Source organism: Puma concolor, chromosome B1 (assembly GCF_028749965.1).
Source record: "Puma concolor isolate L17-30 chromosome B1, mPumCon1.1.hap2, whole genome shotgun sequence".
Taxonomy (NCBI): domain Eukaryota; kingdom Metazoa; phylum Chordata; class Mammalia; order Carnivora; family Felidae; genus Puma; species Puma concolor.
In genome coordinates this window covers 147,025,492-147,045,038 of record NC_141670.1, presented here as the reverse complement: position 1 = coordinate 147,045,038, position 19,547 = coordinate 147,025,492, and the positions used below count along the sequence as shown (strand labels likewise).

General features: G+C 38.9%; 2 protein-coding genes across 3 annotated transcripts in view; both read left to right on the top strand.

The window, feature by feature from the left end:
* MTHFD2L (methylenetetrahydrofolate dehydrogenase (NADP+ dependent) 2 like) overlaps positions 1-5,419 on the top strand; it is a 146,687-nt gene extending 141,268 nt beyond the window's left edge. For both annotated transcript variants that reach the window (XM_086704849.1, XM_025922385.2), the window contains one exon: positions 3,855-5,419. In XM_086704849.1, the coding sequence (XP_086560975.1) occupies positions 3,855-3,967 (113 nt within the window). In that variant the 3' untranslated portion in view covers positions 3,968-5,419. The remainder of the gene's footprint in view (positions 1-3,854) is intronic.
* A 4,368-nt stretch (positions 5,420-9,787) lies between these two features.
* Positions 9,788-19,346, top strand: EPGN (epithelial mitogen). The gene is made up of 5 exons (XM_025921875.2): positions 9,788-9,882; positions 10,455-10,544; positions 13,261-13,381; positions 14,118-14,270; positions 15,683-19,346. Exons 1-5 carry the CDS (start codon positions 9,840-9,842, stop codon positions 15,735-15,737), a joined length of 462 nt encoding a protein of 153 aa, XP_025777660.1. The 5' UTR covers positions 9,788-9,839; the 3' UTR covers positions 15,738-19,346.
* The last annotated feature ends 201 nt before the right edge of the window (positions 19,347-19,547 follow it).

The following is a 19,547-nucleotide window of genomic DNA, read 5'->3' as shown; positions in this document are numbered from 1 at the left end:
GCAACTGAATGCTTATGAACGTCCAGAGAACCCCTAGCCCACGTCAGGTGAAGGCCCATTACCCATCACGTGTATTTCTATGAAGAAATAGGCAGGACAAAATATGTGTGTGTTAGTTTTTACCAGGAAAACGTATAAAAAAAAAAGCAGACTAAGCTCCAGATTTCCAGCAGGTATTATTTTGCGCAACAGCTCATTCACCTTCCCTCTCCCAACATTCCAAACCTCACTTTTTAGAGCAGAAGAACGCAATGGTAAGCATATTGTGAAAAACATAATTTGGAAGAGGAGTGTCATGATACCTGAGCAGACCCGTGGTTTATCTGATCTGACGCCCAGGAAGAAAGCAGTTCAGACTGCTAAGCCAGCTGTGTAATTTGATGTGCTGGACATAATTCAAAGACGACGAGCTGTGAGGACTCACAGGAAATATGCAGGAAAATGTTTTATTCGGACTTTCCTCTTTGTTTCTTTTCTCAGACGATCCTCCTCCCCCTTTGAGAAAACTGAGTTCATTTTTGGCACCTGAGTCTTTCTTGGGATATTTATATTTATTCGGGTCATGGTAATGCAGTTGCACGGGGTTATGGGGTGGAATGATGGCATCGTGGAATGTTTCAAACCTGGCTGTAAATAATGTCTCTACCATACAAGGGAGTGGTAAGTCACTTTAACTTCGGGGAGACATACTTTCTCCATCTATTAAAATGAAGTAATAATTCAATGTGAATTATTCAAATAATATATATAAAGTTTTTGGCAAGAAGTAGGTACTCAACTGAGAGTATTACTCAGTATTACTCAATAACTGAGGGTTATTACTATTTTTTATATACACATAATTCCAAGCTGCTTTACCTTTCCAAGTTGAAAACCAAATTATATAAAAATGACTATTTACCCACAGCAGATTCCCTGACACAATGAATTTTATCCACTTGTTGTTGTGAAATGAACCATTTTGTTTTCCATTGAAGATTTAGTTTATACTTGATTCTTCATTTACCATATCATTCAGTAGTCTTTTATTTTTAACCATTAATGTTTCAAAGTTAGTACTTTACAAATACATGATTTTCTCTACAATCAGTGTAAATAGTAGTAATATAGTACATTTCTTCTAGAGATCTGCTGATATTTTAAAGGCATGGCTTTTCCAAGTCTATAGAAAAGGTCCTGGAAGGCACTGGTCATGCTAGTAAGTCAGCTTATCACAAAGTAAGGGTGACTGGGTAGCTCTGTCAGTTAAGCATCCATCTCTTGATTTCAGCTCAGGTCATGATCTCACAGTTTGTGAGTTCAAGTCCTGCATCGGGCTCCACGCTGACGGTGCAGACCTTGCTTGGGATTCTCTCTCTCACCCTCTCTCTCTCACCCTCCCCCCACTCATTCTTTTTCTCCCTCTCTCAAAATAAATAAATAAACTTTAAAAAATAGTAAAAAATGGAGTTTGTCATGATCAAGCAAATTAGTAGCTTGAGTTTTTTAGTAATTAGCATGAACTAAATTGTTTGCATCCTCTGACACATTCCTGCAAATTGATTTTAGATTTTAAATTTCAAGGGCTATTGAGTTCACCTTAACAAAATTTATCAAATGGCTAATCTGTGCATGGAGAGACTCTTGAGATTAAAAACAATGGCGACAGCAACAGCTGTCAAGGCTTGGTTTCTCCCTTCCAGGTGCTAGGGTCTAGTTAAGGGGACAGACACCACAGTGTGTTAAGTTCCATAACGGAGTAACGTATAAGGTTACTGGGAACCCAGATGGTGGGGCTTTGAAGTCAACGTTGGAGGGAGAAGTTTTTGAGAAAAATCATGCACAGGTAACATTGTATTGGTTTTTAAAGAATAGTAAGGATTTTTCTTATATGGATAAAGTAGAAGAATATTCCAGTTGGAAGGAATAGCTAAAGTGCAAGAAGAAAGTATTGATAATTCATGGCTATTTGTGAAATGGCTGTTGACCTAGCCGAGTGTTTGACATTGGATAGAAGTGTGGTGAGGGAAATGGCACGTTCATGTGTAGAGAGGCTTTTTGGAAAACTAATCTACTACTTTCCAAATCATAAGTATTCTTATCTCCTCTTGCTTACATACCATGAGAAGGTTGATAATACATACTAGCTAGACTATTTTTCTTTTTGTGATGTCTTTAAGCCTATTTGGACTTTTCTTCAAGTAAAAGAATATTATTCCTTTGCTTTTCCTCTGATTAAAAAAAAAATTCTTGTGTACTACTAACTTCAAATAAGATAAATGTAAATTTTACAAACCCTATTTCAAGAAGGCAATATAAATTATACAAAAATAATACTTAAGGTCTACAAAGTCTAATACTTTAATAGTAAATAATACTTAAGATCTGTTACTTTTGATTCATATGGAAGCACATACGAGCAAACTTGTAAAAGGCAATATATCTTAAATAACATGTGATTAAGAATGCCAGAGTGTGCATTGAAGAAGCATTGTCTATGCTAATTTTGTAAGTTATCTGGGAAAACTTCATTGTTCATATTCACATGGTGAAGCACTAAACCAGCAGGTCAAAGTATGGAGCCATTCATGTGTAATAATGTGGGTGTGAAAACATTCTTAAATAAAACTTGCTGAAAGTTCTCTGTCATTTTCTTTGAGTCTATTCACTGAATAGAAGTCTGCATACCTTAGAACAGGACTATGTGTATATGCTCAGTAGTTCAGATATGTTTGATGATTTTTATTAGACTTGCACTGGAATGTATTATCCACACATAAATGATGCTGTTGTTACAACAGGAATTTTCCAATTTAACAAATGGCGTGTGTTGAACTGTCTATGTCCTGTTCCCCCTTTGTGACCAATAGCATGTATTTTAGGAGTAGTTAATGAGAATTACAGGTAGTTGGGTCAATCATGGATTATGGATTTTTATCATGTCAAACCAACTTCATGGAGATTCAACTTACAGTCTTAGGATGATTAGACATCACACACAGGATTGTTTACCTAAGTGTGTGAGTGTTTCTAGCCTACTTCATTCTAAAAATGTTTTGACGTTGTTAGAGTGATATGTGTAATGCAGAAAAATCCACTCTATTCTGTTTAATTAATTAAACAAGGAGGCTGTTAGACTCATATGGCTCTAATGCCATGGCAGCGTGTGTAAGCAAACCAAAATCTAAGCCTATAAACGCCTCCAGGTTACAAAATCAAAACCTAAGAACGACCAGTCACCAACACCGATTAGGCTTTAAGTTGTAGCCAATCAATAATGACCTTGCTTTGTTTCTGCCTCTTCTGTTACAAATCTCTAGCTAGCTCCTTGTTGGTGGAGCACTCCTGACCACTTCCAGTTTGTTGTTGTCCAACTCGAATTGATAAATACTCCAATAAACTTTAAAAATTTTAGGGGTGTCTGGCTGGCTCACTTGGTAGAGTATGACTCTTGATCGCAGGGTTGTAAGGTCGAGCCCTCACGTTGAATGTAGAGATTACTTTAAAAATTTAAAATATTTTTATCATGTTTATTTATTTTTTAAGAGAGAGGGAGCAACATGCTAGTCGGGGAGGGGCAAAGAGAGAGAGAGAGAGAGAGAGAGAGGATCTCAAGTAGGCTCCATGCTGTCAGCACAGAGCCTGATGCAGGGCTCAGTTCCACCAACCTTGAGATCATGACCCCAGCCAAAATCAAGAGTTGGATTCTTTACCAACTGAGCCACCTAGGTGCCCCCCCCCACCAAAAAATAAAATCTGAAAAAAATTTTTTATGTATCTCAGTTTATCTTTTAATAGTTCAGTATGTTTAAAAATATCGTATTCTCAGAAAAAAAAACTTAAAAATAAAGATGGCTTTCTGTTTTCTCCATCAGCTGTTAAGAAGAAGGCTAGCTATATCACTCCAGTTCCAGGAGGCGTCGGACCCATGACAGTGGCAATGCTTCTGAAGAACACCCTTCTGGCAGCTAAAAAACTCATTTACTAATTCACATGAAAGAATAAAGCAAACTGAAGTCATGCTATTTATTTATTTGACAAAGGGTGTAAACACCTTTATATTTTACTACAAAGCTATTTATTTCTACATTGTATTTATTTTTTCATGGATGGAATCATACTGGACCAGATGACTCATACGACTTTATGCATTTCCTGCTAACAGATTTTGAGTTTTAGGATAAAACAAAATAATTCCAATGAAAACTTTGGTAACAACGGTTTATTTTGTGAATACTATTTGTTCATAATATTAAACAATAAAGGGCTCATAATAAATGAATATATTTTTGACACAAATATCACACAAAGTATGTTTTCAACAAATGTCTTGTCAGCCAAATGGGTGCCCTCATAAATTGTAATTTAGGTTTGGACATAAGCATGCTCAATTTTTATATATTTTATGTGTCTCATATGCTGAAAAAGAGCTTACTTGTAAAAGAAAGATAAAACAGTAAAAATCAAATCTTGATCTTGTATATCTCATAAATGGATCCTATGAGGTATCTTAATGAGAAATGACACTGTATTCAAGGAAAGAAAAATAAACGAAGAAAGCAAAATACGCAGTGCTACTTGGAAAGGTAATGATCAGGGGTGCCTGGGTGGCTTAGTTGGCTAAGTGTCTGACTTTGGCTCAGGTCACGATCTCACGGTTGGTGGGTTCGAGCCCCGCGTCAGGCTTTCTGCTGACAGCTCAGAGCCTGGAGCCTGCTTCAGATTCTGTGTCTCCCTCTCTCTCTGCCCCTCCCCGGCTCATGTTCTGTCTCTCTCTCAAAAATAAATAAACATTTAAAAAAATTTTTTTAAAAAGGTAATGATCATTTCAAACTGTAAATGACTGCTTGCGATAGTAAAAGCCTAATAGGAATAAGTTAGGTTAAGGTGTAATTTCTTTCTCCTTCCAGAAAAATATTTGGATAATCTCTTCCTTGAGGAATAATGGAAAAAATCCCAAAACAGACATAGAAAACAAAAGTATGGTTGTATTCTCCCACTATAAATATTAGAAAAATAGGCTATAGTATGAGCAAGGACGTCATTAAAGAACAAATGGCTGTTCACAGATTCAGAAAGTAATAGGAAAATATGACACAATATGCCAAAGCTAAACCTTAGCCTATAACTAGAAATCTACCACTCTCTTGCCCACAGTTCTTCCCTCTTCTGTTACAGCATTTGGTTTTCAAAGTAGATACCATATTTCTAACACAATTTAAATTAGGAAATACACTGAATGTCAGTTGAAGGCAATTTTGAACCTACCCTAAGCACATAATTGTATTGTTTTCATGCCTTATCCCAATGTGTTAATGTACCAACCATGATTCTTGCCCAGTGCATGCTTTATCAGTGTGTGCTCCTGATCAATTGTGTGAAAATAGACTAGAAGCTTATAATTAATATTTCAACTGTATAATAAAAGCGATTTGAAGAATACCTGTCTTCTTTTTTCCTTAAGACATTTATAAGTTTTTTTGTTCATATATTTGTTACCTATTTTTTTTTGTAGTTTCAAGTTTTTATTTATATTACAGTTAGTTGACATACAGTGTAATATTGGCTTCAGGAGTAGAATTATTACCTATTTCTTTGCAGCATGCTGGGGAAATGCACAAGTTTTTTAAACATGCAAGAAAAGGGTCTATAGCCCATTCTACCATCAGTCCAGACCAGTCTTGGCCTGATAACCCCAACAGAAGTTTAAATTCAAAGCTCCCAAGCAAACATTTCAGAAAGGGCCTGTTTTATTCATATGGGCCCCAAATTCCCCCAAACAGACAAAATGACCCAAAATACATGTACATGGGAAAAGGTGAAGTCTGTGGTTTTGAGAGTACCACCCCAAACCCTCAAAGTGCAAGAGGAATTAATTTTGGAAGGTTTTTACCCTTTGGCTGGGCTAAAATCCAGGAGTGAGACTTTCTAGAGACTAAAATACTGTAAAAGAAAAATTATTCTGACATCTGTTGAAAATAGTAAGGAAGACTTTATTTAAGACTATTGTTATGGGATCAAGACTATTGTGGGGCGCCTGGGTGGCTCAGTCAGTTAAGCATCCAACTCTTGATCTCGGCTCAGGTCATGATCTCACGGTTCATTGAGTTCAAGCCCTACATCAGGCTCTGTGCTGATAGTGCAGAGTGGGCCTGGGATTCTGCCTCTCCTTCTCCCTGCCTCTCCTCCACTTGTGCTTCCTCCCCACCCCTCAAAATAAATAAATAAACACTGAAAGAAAAAAAACTATTGCAGCAGAGAAGATTGAACTGAGCTCCAAATACAGCAAAGGTAGCTATGGGTCTATATCCAATGAGCAGAGGGATCAGTAGGTACAAAATTACTATAAGAGAAACTTGACTAGATTTCAAGGGTGGGGGGATTCTTGCTAAACTAGCTTACCAGGATTCTTGCTAAAGGCAGGCCAGATATCAAGGGTGGAACATGGGGAACTTGATAATATATAGGGTTGGGGGGGGGGGTCTCTATAAACTCACTTAGCAGGATCCTTTGCTACAACTGGGCTCAGCAGGCCTGGTTGAGAAGAGGACTCACAGGCAACTGATTCAAGTTCAGTCAAGAAGGAAGCCTTTGTCAACACATAAAGGAGATGAAGTTGGTTCATTTGTACCATGGCCTTATTTATGGATATTTGGGGTGCATAAAAGGTAGACATATGTTAGCCATGTAGAGGAGCTTTGGAGAAGTAACTTCCTTCTGCAACTATCTGTAAAAAGGACCCTGAAGAATTAAGGGGGGTTGAATAGTAACACAAAGATAGAGGTGAGAAGGGGTTTAGCAGATATATACATATATATATATATGTGTGTGTGTGTGTGTGTGTGTGTGTGTGTGTGAAAGCAAGAGTCACAGTCAGACTAAAATGAAAAGTGTGTGTTAGAGAGGTTAAGAGAGTGGTGGAAATACAGCTGGATAAGTATGCAGAGATAGATTAGAGACAGCCTGGATAATTCAGACCATGTTTCATAAGTTAGGAGAATTGTAATTAGAGCCTGGAAGATGTTTTCTTTGGTTAACACGAGGAAGTTGTAAAGGGGAGCTGATGCTGAAGAAGAGATATGTTCACTTTAAGACACGTTGAGTGTGAGGTGATAACAGAATCCAGAAATAGAAGCTCTGACTTAACATCAGTCTGGGAAGAGAATAAGAACTCATGACTAGTGATGAAAATTCAGGACTTCGTGAAGTGTGTTCATCACTAAACTCTGATCTTCTTGACCATTATACACAGCTTGTGTCTTTCTACTGTTATTTGGTAATAAAAGCTCTCCTTAAGAGAGCACCATCATGTGCTAAATGCTTTACTTTTGTTGTTGTTATTGACAATCTCTATTTTATACATGAGGAAGTTGACCCTTGGAGTTATTAAAAAGCCTTGGCCAGGGCTAAATGGAGAGTAGATGTGGAATTGGAATTCGAAGCAAGGTCTGGGATGATGGGAGCCAGAGCTCACTCTTTTCATTCCACCATGTTGCCTCCGTCAGTGCCCTCCCCCACCTGGAATCTTCTCTCTTATTACACATCTAAATCTCACTTGATATTTAAAATTCACATTGGGGCGCCTGGGTGGCGCAGTCGGTTAAGCGTCCGGCTTCAGCCAGGTCACGATCTCGCCGTCCGTGAGTTCAAGCCCCGCGTCAGGCTCTGGGCTGATGGCTCGGAGCCTGGAGCCTGTTTCCCATTCTGTGTCTCCCTCTCTCTCTGCCCCTCCCCCGTTCATGCTCTGTCTCTCTCTGTCCCAAAAATAAATAAAAACGTTGAAAAAAAATTAAAAAAAAAATAATAATAATCACGTTAAAAAAAAAAAAAAACCCACAAAAGTAGAAATACAAAATGCAGGCCCATTTAAAGTGAGCCAAGTGCTGTATCTTCTTTTAACTTTAAAATGATGACTCCTGTGGTGATTGCCCAAGTTATAATGAGTTCAACAAGCTCATTCTTGTGTGATTTCTAAAGCCAAATTCATATTTCAATAGCGAAAGAGATCTGTTCTGGTAAACCAAATTTGCTGGATGGACACGATGCAAGTGGTAACCTATCTTAAACGGGTTTTCAAGGTACCGAAAACATGAGCAATTGAAATTCCTGGCGAAAAAGCACAACACCACAGTACGACACATTTACATAAGTTCTTCATAATAATCTGGGGCAGGTGAAAATTTATGGGAAGCTCCTACAGTCACAAAATCTAATAGCAATAATCACATGTGTTGGCCGTTAAAATGGCACTTTCATAATTACAGCTAGATTAACAGTGAGAACAATTTGAATGTTGTGTTGAATTTAACACTTTCTATTCATTGGGGGCACCTGGGTGGCTCAGTCAATTGAGCGTCCAACTCTTGATTTCAGCTCAGGTCTTCATCCCAGGGTCATGGGATTGAGCCCCTGCCTCGTGCTCTGCACAGAGTGTGGAGTCTGCTCAGGATTCTCTCTCTGCCTCTGCCCCTCTCCCCAACTCACACACTCTCTCTCTCTCTAAAAAATAAAAAATAAATAAAAATTTTTATTCACTAGACATACAAAACCTAAATATTTTGGGGCGCCTGGGTGGCTCAGTCGGTTAAGCGGCTGACTTCGGCTCAGGTCATGATCTCGCGGTTCGTGAGTTCAAGCCCCACATCAGGCTCTGTGCTGATGGCTCAGAGCCTGGAGCCTGTTTCAGAATCTGTGTCTCCCACTCTCTCTGACCCTCCCCCGTTCATGCTCTGTCTCTGTCTCAAAAATAAATAAACGTTAAAAAAGGGGCGCCTGGGTGGCGCAGTCGGTTAAGCGTCCGACTTCAGCCAGGTCACGATCTTGCCGTCCGCGAGTTCGAGCCCCGCGTCGGGCTCTGGGCTGATGGCTCAGAGCCCGGAGCCTGTTTCCGATTCTGTGTCTCCCTCTCTCTCTGCCCCTCCCCCGTTCATGCTCTGTCTCTCTCTGTCGCAAAAATAAATAAACGTTGAAAAAAAAATTTAAAAAAAAAAAAAAAATAAAAAAAAAAATAAACGTTAAAAAAAAAAATTCAAAACCTAAATAGTTTATCTTAGTGGAGACATCATCATCACCATCATCTTGGTACTTTACTGGCTCTATCTAGCCTAATCATTGGAACACAAATTGGAGCATTGTAGTCCTAAGGAGATGGGTAGCACATTCCATTTATTCGAAAAATCTTAAATGGCAGAATGACATAAAGGCAAATGTTATGCTATTAAAAATAATTGTCCTTACAGAGCTTGAAAATAGCAACATGGAGTAGCAAAAAATAAAATGGAATATTAATCCTCTGTTTTTAACACAAATTTAATCCCCCCCCCCCCCCCCGCGGCTAAATTACAAAATATCTTGATTTGCGATAGAACACAGTCTGTACTGAGAGGTGGTGTAACTGACTGCAGTTTCAGAGATGTTTGATTCATTTACAGGTTATGCTGTTTCCTGGTTTGCAAATTATCAGAACTCCCCCTTGTTGGAAGCCTATGTAAATTCCTAGTAACTTTGGAGCTCGGTACAATTCTGTCCACGCAATGGGGCCTTTCCTGAATTTAGATTCTTTTTTGTTGTTTTAAGTACTTTTACATACACGATTATGCCCACAGGTAACAGGAAACCAGTGTTTCAAAAGAAAACTTGATCACATTGCTAGATAACACAGGTATCCTAAATAAGTGTGTGAGCGCCTCAAGGGCTTTACCTACAGCTCCTGCCAAAAGTACATATTTTTTTGATTGGTAAGAACGGCAGGTGACGCTTCATGAAATATAAATACAAGAAAGACTCGGGAGAGCTCAATAAAAACCTTCCACCCGTCAGTCTGGGAGGATAAGAAAGATACTGTTTAACAACAGCTGGAAATGGCTTTCGGAGTGCCAATATCAGTCTATCTCTTATTCAAAGGTAGGAAGTTTGTTTTTGTCTTGTTAATTTTGTATCAGTGTAAACTATGAATAGGATTTGTTCTGTTTTAGTGAGAAGTTGGCTTTTAACCGTCGTTCTTCACGACAAAGAACAGCACAAGCCACCTGTGAATTAATTGAGTTTTATTATGTAATACAGACTCCTAACAGATTATGCTACCCTCTTTTTTGAGACCTGTATGTTTGCTTTCTGTAACCGAAGAGCAGTTGATACATTTTAACCACTATGCCATAGCATCCTTGCGATTGAATTAGTATATAAATGAATCCACGTGCTCTTAAAAATGAATGTATTTCTATTTTCTGGAATGATAAGGTAGTCGGGGAAGTAGGTATGGATGAGAAACTGTCAGGAAACTGCCCTAATCAGGTTATGCTTTTCAAATGTACATCGATGGGGAAAAGAACAAAAGTGAGAATAAGCAGAGTAAGAATCACTTTTGATCTGTTGCTTGTCCATAACTTTCCATCTGTTGCTTGCACATAGAAGGAGGCTCACCTGCTAAACATGCTTTCCCTCCCCCCCCACCCCCCCCCCACCCCTTCATATAGCAATGACAGCATTGACTGAAGAGGCAGCCGTGACTGGAACACCTTCAAACACAACCCAGCAAAGTAACTGGACAGTTAACAAAACAGAAGGTATTTTCTTCACACTTTTGTATTTTCAGTGGTTTTTTTTTTTTTTTTTTTTTTTTACCTTTTGAGAGAAATTTGGATTGTGATCAAAAGCAACACTGGAAATCTTTTAATGTGCATTTTATTATTAGACATTCAACTCTTTAAGCAGGATGCTGTTAAATAGACGTGACAGGTAAAAGTGCGAGCAAAGACATGCCTTTTAAAAATTGCCTTCTGCTTGACTCCAGCTTGGTCCCCAATAATCCATTTGTGTCCCGAGGCAGTTTGTCCCCATTTGGGCATTTTTGATGACTGATATTTTGGTATCATATTTTAATCTGTGACTATGACTTTGCAGCCGAAGAAATTAGGACAAGGAGAAGACTTAATCCATCTTTGGAAAGATCATTTTTCTTGTTTTGTTTTGGGGGGTTTTTGTTGTTGTTTTAACATATGCTCTGTTTCCTAATCACGTGTACCCAATTTTTGTTGTTATGGTGATGGTGTGTTTCTTTTCCTGTATTATTGCTATTACTGTTATTATTAGAATAGCTTCTGGCTGCTGTTGAGCATCAGTATTTTTTTCGAACCTGTTTGAACTCTCAGAGGTGAACTTGGAAGGTTTGTTACCTGCCAAGACCTGTGTACCAGGTGGTTATGATTCTCACCCAAATCACCACCCCCTCTTGTGAAGATTGGTGATGTGACAGGACAGAGGAAACGACATAGCTTATGCTCAGAGCCAGGCAAATAAAAGAAGATCATGTCAGATACTTTGTTTCTGAATATGAAAGATAGTAATATTTCAACATGCCTCATTTTACCAATAATTTTAAATTAAAACATTTACTTAAAATATTTTGCCAGTTTGAGTTTTAAATGTCTATCCGTTTGCAAAACAAACTCCGTGTGAGCTTTAGGATCATTTTTAGCCAACGTCTTCATGTCTTCTGAGCCTCTGAGCAAAGAGGAAAAGATCTTCATTGGAAGATAATACGGTAGAAAATTCAAGTAGACTTTCCTCTCAGTGATTGACTTAGGAACAGTGCACCCAGCACCAACTTCTTACGTCCTTAACAATGAAATGCAAGGCAAGATTTCCAAGTTACAGATAATAATAATGGAAAACAGGGGATCAAGTATATCATCTCTACAGTTGTCCTATGCTTTCTTGATAGAGAACCTCTATCAAGGTTTTCCTTTTAAATTTCCATTTTTAAATTTACTCCAAACATCTGCATGCAGTATCTTAGGAAATTTTTCATAAACTTAAAACTAATATTCTTTTTAGAGGAAAGAGGAGTCTCTCTGGCACATTCTTTCTTTGGAGGTATCTTCCAGTTCTCACATTTCCTAGCAAATCCTGGTTCAGGCTTGGCTAATTCAATTAATTTAGTCTTGAAGCAGGAAGAACCTAGCCCAGTTTATCATGGGAAATTCTCACGGGCTGAGAGTTAATTATTAAAATGAGACTAGAGTCACAACACCACACTCAACAAGATAAAGGCAAATTTTAAGGTTAATATTGTGTGTTCTTAATCGACATGGAGTTATATGACACAGTGTCTTATTGGTGGCTTAGTACCTAAGATTTAGTATTTTCAATATAAAAAATACATGCCTTTTTAGATTTTTTCCCCTTAAAACAAATAAGTAGGATTCTGTGAATCTACTTAGCAAAGGCAAATATGATATAACATGATAACTAAAGACGGGGAGGTATGTTTATTCATAATAACGACAAAATAAAACACTACTGATTCTGCCTGGGACAAATTTAAAGATCGGTAATTCAATTTTTACCAAAAAGGACCCAATTGTGCTTTAACCAAGGGTCATCCCCACTGAATATACCCCAAGGGTGGCATAGGTATATGTCTTCAGTATATCAGGGAATGAGGAGTAAACATCCTGAAATGTATTCGTTTTGCCAAAACACAGCTTCCCAAGAGGAAGCTTCCCATGCAGAGGCTTCTGGACACTTGAGCACAAAAGTTTTGCCAGATGTGGTCATTTGCACAGTGTTAGAAGTCAGATTTTCTCATTCTGTTTCTAGGGCATTTCCCACTGTCTCATAATGTATCTTTAACTGAGTAAAATTGCCAATTAATATTCAAAGATGTTGTCTCAACTATGTGAAGCTTGAGCCATAACTTGTTTCTGGTTCTTGTATAGGTCATAACAATGCCTCTTCTGAAATGCGGCACTGAAGTGCTTCCTTTGCAGTTACCTTCTCAGTGGTAGTCCACAGAAGAAGAAGCAGGCAATTCTCGTCTTCTTTGGGGGAATGAAGAGAAATCAAGTTCATTAGCTCTGTAAATCCAAGTTTCCTAAGTGCAGACTCTCGGGTGTAAAGGGGAGAATGAAAAATTGGGTGCGATCTTCTACGTTTATTCGTATTTGGGCATACTTTTGGGGAGACTTGCTCAACACAGCCTGCTAAAATGAGAATCAATGCTGCCACCTTTTGGCCACCTGGTATCTCTACCTTATTATGTAGCTTCTAGAGAATAGAACAATCAATCCACCTCCATCCCCTAATTAATTAGTGATGTGTCCAAATGATATTAACCTAACCTTTGTGAATATAGCCTGCTGTTGGAATCAGCCAATAGTTTAAATGGCAGAGCACCCAAAGAATATTCTTCAAATTAAAGGTCTCTTTACACGTGTGTAACAAACCTACTATGAAAGTGTGACCCCCTTCATCTGTTCATATTGTATGTCCTTCTCCTAGCTGACTACACAGAAGGGCCCATAGCCTTGAAGTTCTCACATCCTTGCCTGGAAGACCACAATAGTTACTGCATCAATGGTGTTTGTGCATTCCACCATGAGCTGGAAAAAGCCATCTGCAGGTAATTGCAAAGAGCTTTCCAAGTCCTAGAGATGGGAGGAGATGCATTTGTGTTTCACCTAGTGTTTCTATGTGTTTCACCTAGTACATTTCCACACACCTCTCTCTTATCTTGTAAAAAGGGTACATCATCTGAACATGACTCACTATATTTGAATATCTAAGGAGTCTTTTTCTAAACTACCTAACCCACATTACTCAAAAATACAGTTCCCACATTAGCAGCTTCTGTGTAACCTGGGAGCTTGTCAGAAATGCAGAAGCTTATGCCCTACCTCAAGACTCCTGAATGCAAACGTGTGTTTTAGCAACCTGCGAAGAGGATTCTGAGTTTTCACGGGGTTGATTACAGGATGAGATGAAATAGACTATAGCAAAAACACTTCAGGAATATAAAGTTCTAGAACAATTAAGTACTATTTTTATGATCATTGGTTTCTGGGCAATCTCCTACGAAAGAGTAGGTTAATAATTTTCTGGATCAACTCATGCAAGCAGCTACCTTTCCCTTCTACCAATGAGGGGAGTTACATTACTACGGGGCTTTAATGAATTGATTATTGTAAAATACATAGCTTCTTCGATACATTTAGCAGTTGGCTTCCATTTGGTGTTTTCCTCTTTAAATTACTTACTTTTTATTGAAATGTGTCATTCTTTGAAATTGGCCATTTCTTTGAATTTCTATCACTCTGAGTTTTCAAAATATACATTCTTTTCTTTTTTTTTCTTTAAAGGTGTTTTACTGGTTATACTGGAGAAAGGTGTGAACACTTGACCTTAACTTCATATGCTGTGGATTCTTATGAAAAATACATTGCAATTGGGATTGGTGTTGGATTATTATTAAGTGGTTTTCTTGCTATTTTTTACTGCTACATAACAAAGAGGTATGAAAAAAAATATGAAGTCACTGGGCACTTGTTCACTTAATGAATATTTATGGAGCCCCTACATCGTACCAAACACTGACATGTATAATTTTTTAGTGAAAAATGGCGGCAAATTTGGCAACTTCCTACATAGATTTGTTTTGGTGCTTTTTCTTATAAACATAGACAAACAGTAAAAATCTACCTGCAATTGCAATAGAATAGCTCCAATTTACAGTTTCCCTTCAACCTCGTCTCTCTCTGCCTACGTCGAAGTTATGAGTAAGGAGGACAGCAAGCCCCACAAGAGTAGAGATTAAGTGTATCTTGTTCACAGTTATGTATCAGTGATAAATACCATGTCTGGCACACAGTAGACACCCAGCAAATATGTGTTGAACGAACAATTCTAGAAATGAGTATTAAATGAATGAAAATGGATGACAAACATGGGCCACTTTCTTTTCAGACATCCGCTGAGTGTTTATACAGGAGATTCTATCTACTGCTAAAAACCTAAGACAATAAGCTTGATCCACAAGTATAAGTTACTTGTGTGTTCTAATTTCTATTTTATCCACACTGTAATTTTTTCTGAAATCCATGTAACTTGGAAAAAGTCAAGAAATGTGTGAGATACATTAAAGGAAAAAGCGCAAACACATTTCCTTTGTTGTAGCCTACTAAGTAAGTTGTCGTTTTTAAAATGACCAAGACTGAGTGTGCAAAATAAGAAAACGTTTGCTTGCTTAATAACTGTATCTTAGAATAACCTCTGTTATGTCAATTGTAGATAAATTGAGATAAAATCTGTTACATCAATTGCCTAAGAGACCAAGAATGGGCTGGGGGGTGGGGGGAAGGAAGTCAGGCCTTTTAATGCTAACAAGACAGCTGTCTGAGGTCAAGTTCCTTAGAAGCAAAACCTAAGATGGGGATTCTTGTGCAAGTCATTGGCTGAGGGAGTGCTCTAAAGGTGAACCCTGTAATGGAGTAAGGAAAACCAGAGCAGAGGAAGACAGTGAGCAAAGACGTGGCCTCAGCTGGGTTCCACAGGGAGATCTAGGATATGGATGGCACAGTAGACCTTTCCCAAGAAGGTGAGGGATCTTGGTTTTAGTGCCCTGTGTCATCCAGCATGGGTAGCAGTATGGGAAAGGGTACGGGTAGCATGGGAAAGGGGGTGAGAGCTTGGAATCTCCCAGGGATCTTCAGGCTAGGTGCTCTGTTGGCCAAGGGCAATCCTCTGGAGAAGGATCTGGCTCTGAGCCAGTTAACGTGCATAGCCAATGGGGGATGGGCCCACCAGTGGGGAAAGGGGACCCGCATGGAGAACCAAGAACAACAGTTGTACCAGAGCATGTATATCATTCTCAATAAACCATACGAGCAGCCGTCCAATTCACACAGAAACCAATGTTCTCTTTTAGGTGTCTAAAATTGAAATCACCTTACAACATCTGTTCTGGAGGAAGACCACTGTGAGGCCTTCGTAAGAAATTTTCGTGAGGCGTGTATAAAAATCAGTGGGCCCCAAATCGAAATCTTCCGATGAAACAACAAAACTTCCCAAGCTGACTGGACTCGAAAATAAAGGAAGTTGGGATCATGATGAAATGAGAGAATAAACTTCAACGTTGGTCTTCAGACTGCCATCGTTAGGGTGCCATGGGAATCGAGTGAACAAGCTACTGTGACAGAAGTCAAGTTCATAGTCCTACTCTGGGTTTGTTGCTGTTGTTGTGTGGTTATTGTTCTTACTGCAGAAAGACTGAGCTTCATGCTTCTGACCACGTCAGATGTGAATTTTCATGGGAATAATTACCAACCTTGCAGCAAGCCAAAGCAATGCCAAGCTTGGGTTCTTCACGTGCTGGCTACCACCGGCAGGTTAGATCACTGTGCTACGGACCTAGTCCAAAGCATGCTGTTTTCATGGTGTCTAATGCTAGGATGAGGTCAGTGTTATGGCACCTCCAGCGATGCAAGCATGTGCCTGAAGCCTAAACCAGGGAAAAGAAAATGGATGTCTAAGGCAAACATAAATCATACCCAGCTCGTGACAACACTGTGTAGCCTGTATCTGTGAAATGTGGAATAAGTTGAAGAGTTTTTGATGACTAAAAGCTATCTGGATATTGAGCCCTGAGTAGGTGAAACATTTCTGTTTCTGCATGGATTATAAAACCTTGTGTCGGACTCAGTGGTCCCCTAATGTTTATGTTCATCGCCTCTTCCTATTGTTAGTGGAATTACCTGGTGACTATCCATTTGGCCTGAAATTCTAGAATTCTACTAATAAATAAAATTCTACCATCAGCCCTGAAATAGAAACTGAAGAATCGGACATAGGAATTGTTTCACCAGCCGACAACCTGTGGAAACTTTCTCCGCCGTTTCTGAACGCTTGATAGCAGATTTGCACATAGCGAGAGAAAATGGAACAATGATAGAAATCCCCACTTGGGAATTAGGGTCCCTTCCTCTTTAATCATACTTCTTCCACATCAGTAGAATTATCCTCGTGCAGGTCCTTTAATTTCTTCAGGCTTTGGTTTTATCTTCTACAAGGCCCTGCTAGTTTTTAGAGTTTGACTGGGGGTCAAGAGAAAGTTTTCCATATTTGTCCCACAAGTGGAATTATTCTCAACACCACCTCTGTCTCCCACGCCACATCGAACCCCAAAACACACCACCGGATATCATCTTAGGTGTCTATTTGAGTGTTTGGTTTGCAAAACAATCATTTAAAATTTTGTCTTTAGAGGAAGTGAAACATGGAATTGAAGAAGAATAATATCTACCAACTTTCTCTTGGATTCAATCTAAAACTATGGACCTTATTTTTTCTCCATTGCGATGTAGATAAGCAAAACAATTCTGATCACAAGATGGGTTAAAGGAGGATCAAACGTGAATGTGCCTACAATGGTAACAAGACTTTCACTTCTGTAATGACTTTTCCATTCGCTCCTAAACAAAACTTTACATTCTGCTTTCCTTTGAGTAGAAGGCGTTTCGCCAGCTTTGTTTTTCCTTCATAAGGAATTTAATGCCGATGAATTACACGTCAGCATTTTCTGCTTGTCCTCACAAAGTATGCAAAGGTTACATCATACCAAAAAGTGGGGAGGTGAAGTTTCCTCCCAGTGACTCCAGCGACCGCACCTAGAAAGCTATGATCTTCCCGAGCTTTTCAAAAAGGTGTTAAAACGCTGGGGAGAGTCCAGGAAGAGACAATAAAGCCTAATTAAGGACTGCCTCTTGATGAAAGGAAAGAGGAACTAATGCTGGAGCCTGGAGAGGTGATAACCTAAAAAGTTATAAATGTCTGCTGTCTATAAATATTTCTAAACTGTAAACACAATATAATTGAAATTAAGAAACACCAGACAGAGAATTAAAATGTCCAGATTGCCAAACCAAAACAGAAACCAATAGGGATTCTGAGTTTTTCAGTGTGGAAGAGTGTGCATTAACAGTATAAAATTCCCCCGGTGAGACCATACAGACATTTAGAATGTGGCTTATGAGAAGCCATCTGTTGGTGGTCTGTCATACAAAGTAATCGTCTGGTCCCCTGAAGCCTAGAATTCATTTTGCAGAGAGGAATCTCCGGCATTCCTATGGCAATATTTACACATGTAAGTAGGACTTAAGTGAGACAATGCATATAAATACAAGATGTTCTGCAAACTTCTTTATCTTCTGTTTTTTTCCTGTGCAAGACCCTGAGAAAAGCCTGCCAGGGAAGCCCTTGGCATCAAGATTACATTTCCAGCTATCAGTCATGAATTATTAGGTGGTGTGGATCATTCAGGAAAGAAAGGAAAACATGTTTCTGGCACCTTTGACTAAATCAAGCAGGATAAGGGGTTCACCAGGTTCGTTCATTTCCCATTTTGTCTTCTTTAGATATCTACCCTTCAATCTCTGAGAACACGTCCTTAAGTCATCAATATTCATAAGTGCTTCATTAATTAACATTCGGAGCATGATAAGGGTGAGGGCAAACACCATAATTTCAAACATACGTGAGCCAGTAAATTCACAGAGAAAATTATAATTACTTGTTATTGTATCTTCTTTCCCCAAATTACTTTTTTCTTTAAGTAATCTCTATACCCAACATGGGGTTTGAACTCACGACCCCGAGATCAAGAGTCACATGCTCTCCTGTCTCAGCCAGCCAGGTGCCCCATCCCAAATTACTTTTTTGTATGTTATGTTTTTTATAATCCCGGAAGTAGATGAAATTATAACATAGATTATCTTTTAGTGTTTCTGGCCACAATACAAATCTAATCCTTTAATTCGGAAATGTCCATTTTGGTGATGTCAAGGAGATCTCCTTCCATTCATTATATGTAATTGAGAAAGTGTCTTCAGAAAATAACAAGGCAAACATCAGCAATCTAAGCTTTTGATGTTGGACATAAGGGCAGTTTGTCTCTGCAGAAGACCATGAGTAAGCCACCTAACTTCTTGCGTTGCAAAATGTAACAAACTCTCTGTAGTGTGATGTAAATATTGATATCCTGCAACCCACATTCATGGGAAGGGTTACCAGAATCTCTCTATTGCAAAATACCACTCTTTCTGGCTTACATCATGGCTGCATGACATCAGGTTACTAGCATCTGCCAAGACGAACCGGAGGTGTTGAAATTTAATTTGTCAGAGTCTGGCACTGCTAATCTGGGTGAGTCCACATTTCTGTCCAAGCCTCGGTGCGGCCCTATTCAGTAGCACGTTCAGAAGCAGATCTTCCAAATTCAGCTCCAAATTTCTGTTAATTATTCAATTCAGGAATGAATGCACAGTTCGGACTACGAGAGCCTAAGCCATTCATTTCCTCGGGATTCAAAGGCTAGGCCCCCTGGAGAATATCCACGTGAATAAACAAGTACTACCCTTCTACTTCACTCCTCTGCCAAAACTAAACATGATGGATATTCCAAACTGTGGGCAACACCCACAGCCTCCAAAGAAACATCCCATAAAGATGAGGAATATGATTATATGGTAACGAGGGGGAATCGCATTGTTTCGTCAGGTCTTATCGCTAATATATCTCATGACCTTTCTTTATAATTTTTGTGTCTCGGATATTATTGGAGCATAAATCACTTAGACTGAAATTTGGTTAGGACCGCAGTCAAGCAGGTATCAAACTGGCAGTGCTTTTGATCTTTAAGAGGATGGTAATTAGGCTTTACATCTTTCTGGAAAGAATGGCATCTACAGATCTTTAAAATTGCCCTAAAATTTTGATTCAATACTAAGTCTCCTCAC

Excerpts from the sequence above, each read along its gene's own strand:
- EPGN (XM_025921875.2), top strand. The coding sequence starts at position 9,840 with ATGGCTTTCGGAGTGCCAATATCAGTCTATCTCTTATTCAAAG. Across the intron at positions 10,545-13,260 it reads GACAGTTAACAAAACAGAAG|CTGACTACACAGAAGGGCCC; the intron begins GTATTTTCTTCA and ends TCCTTCTCCTAG. Across the intron at positions 14,271-15,682 it reads TACTGCTACATAACAAAGAG|GTGTCTAAAATTGAAATCAC; the intron begins GTATGAAAAAAA and ends GTTCTCTTTTAG.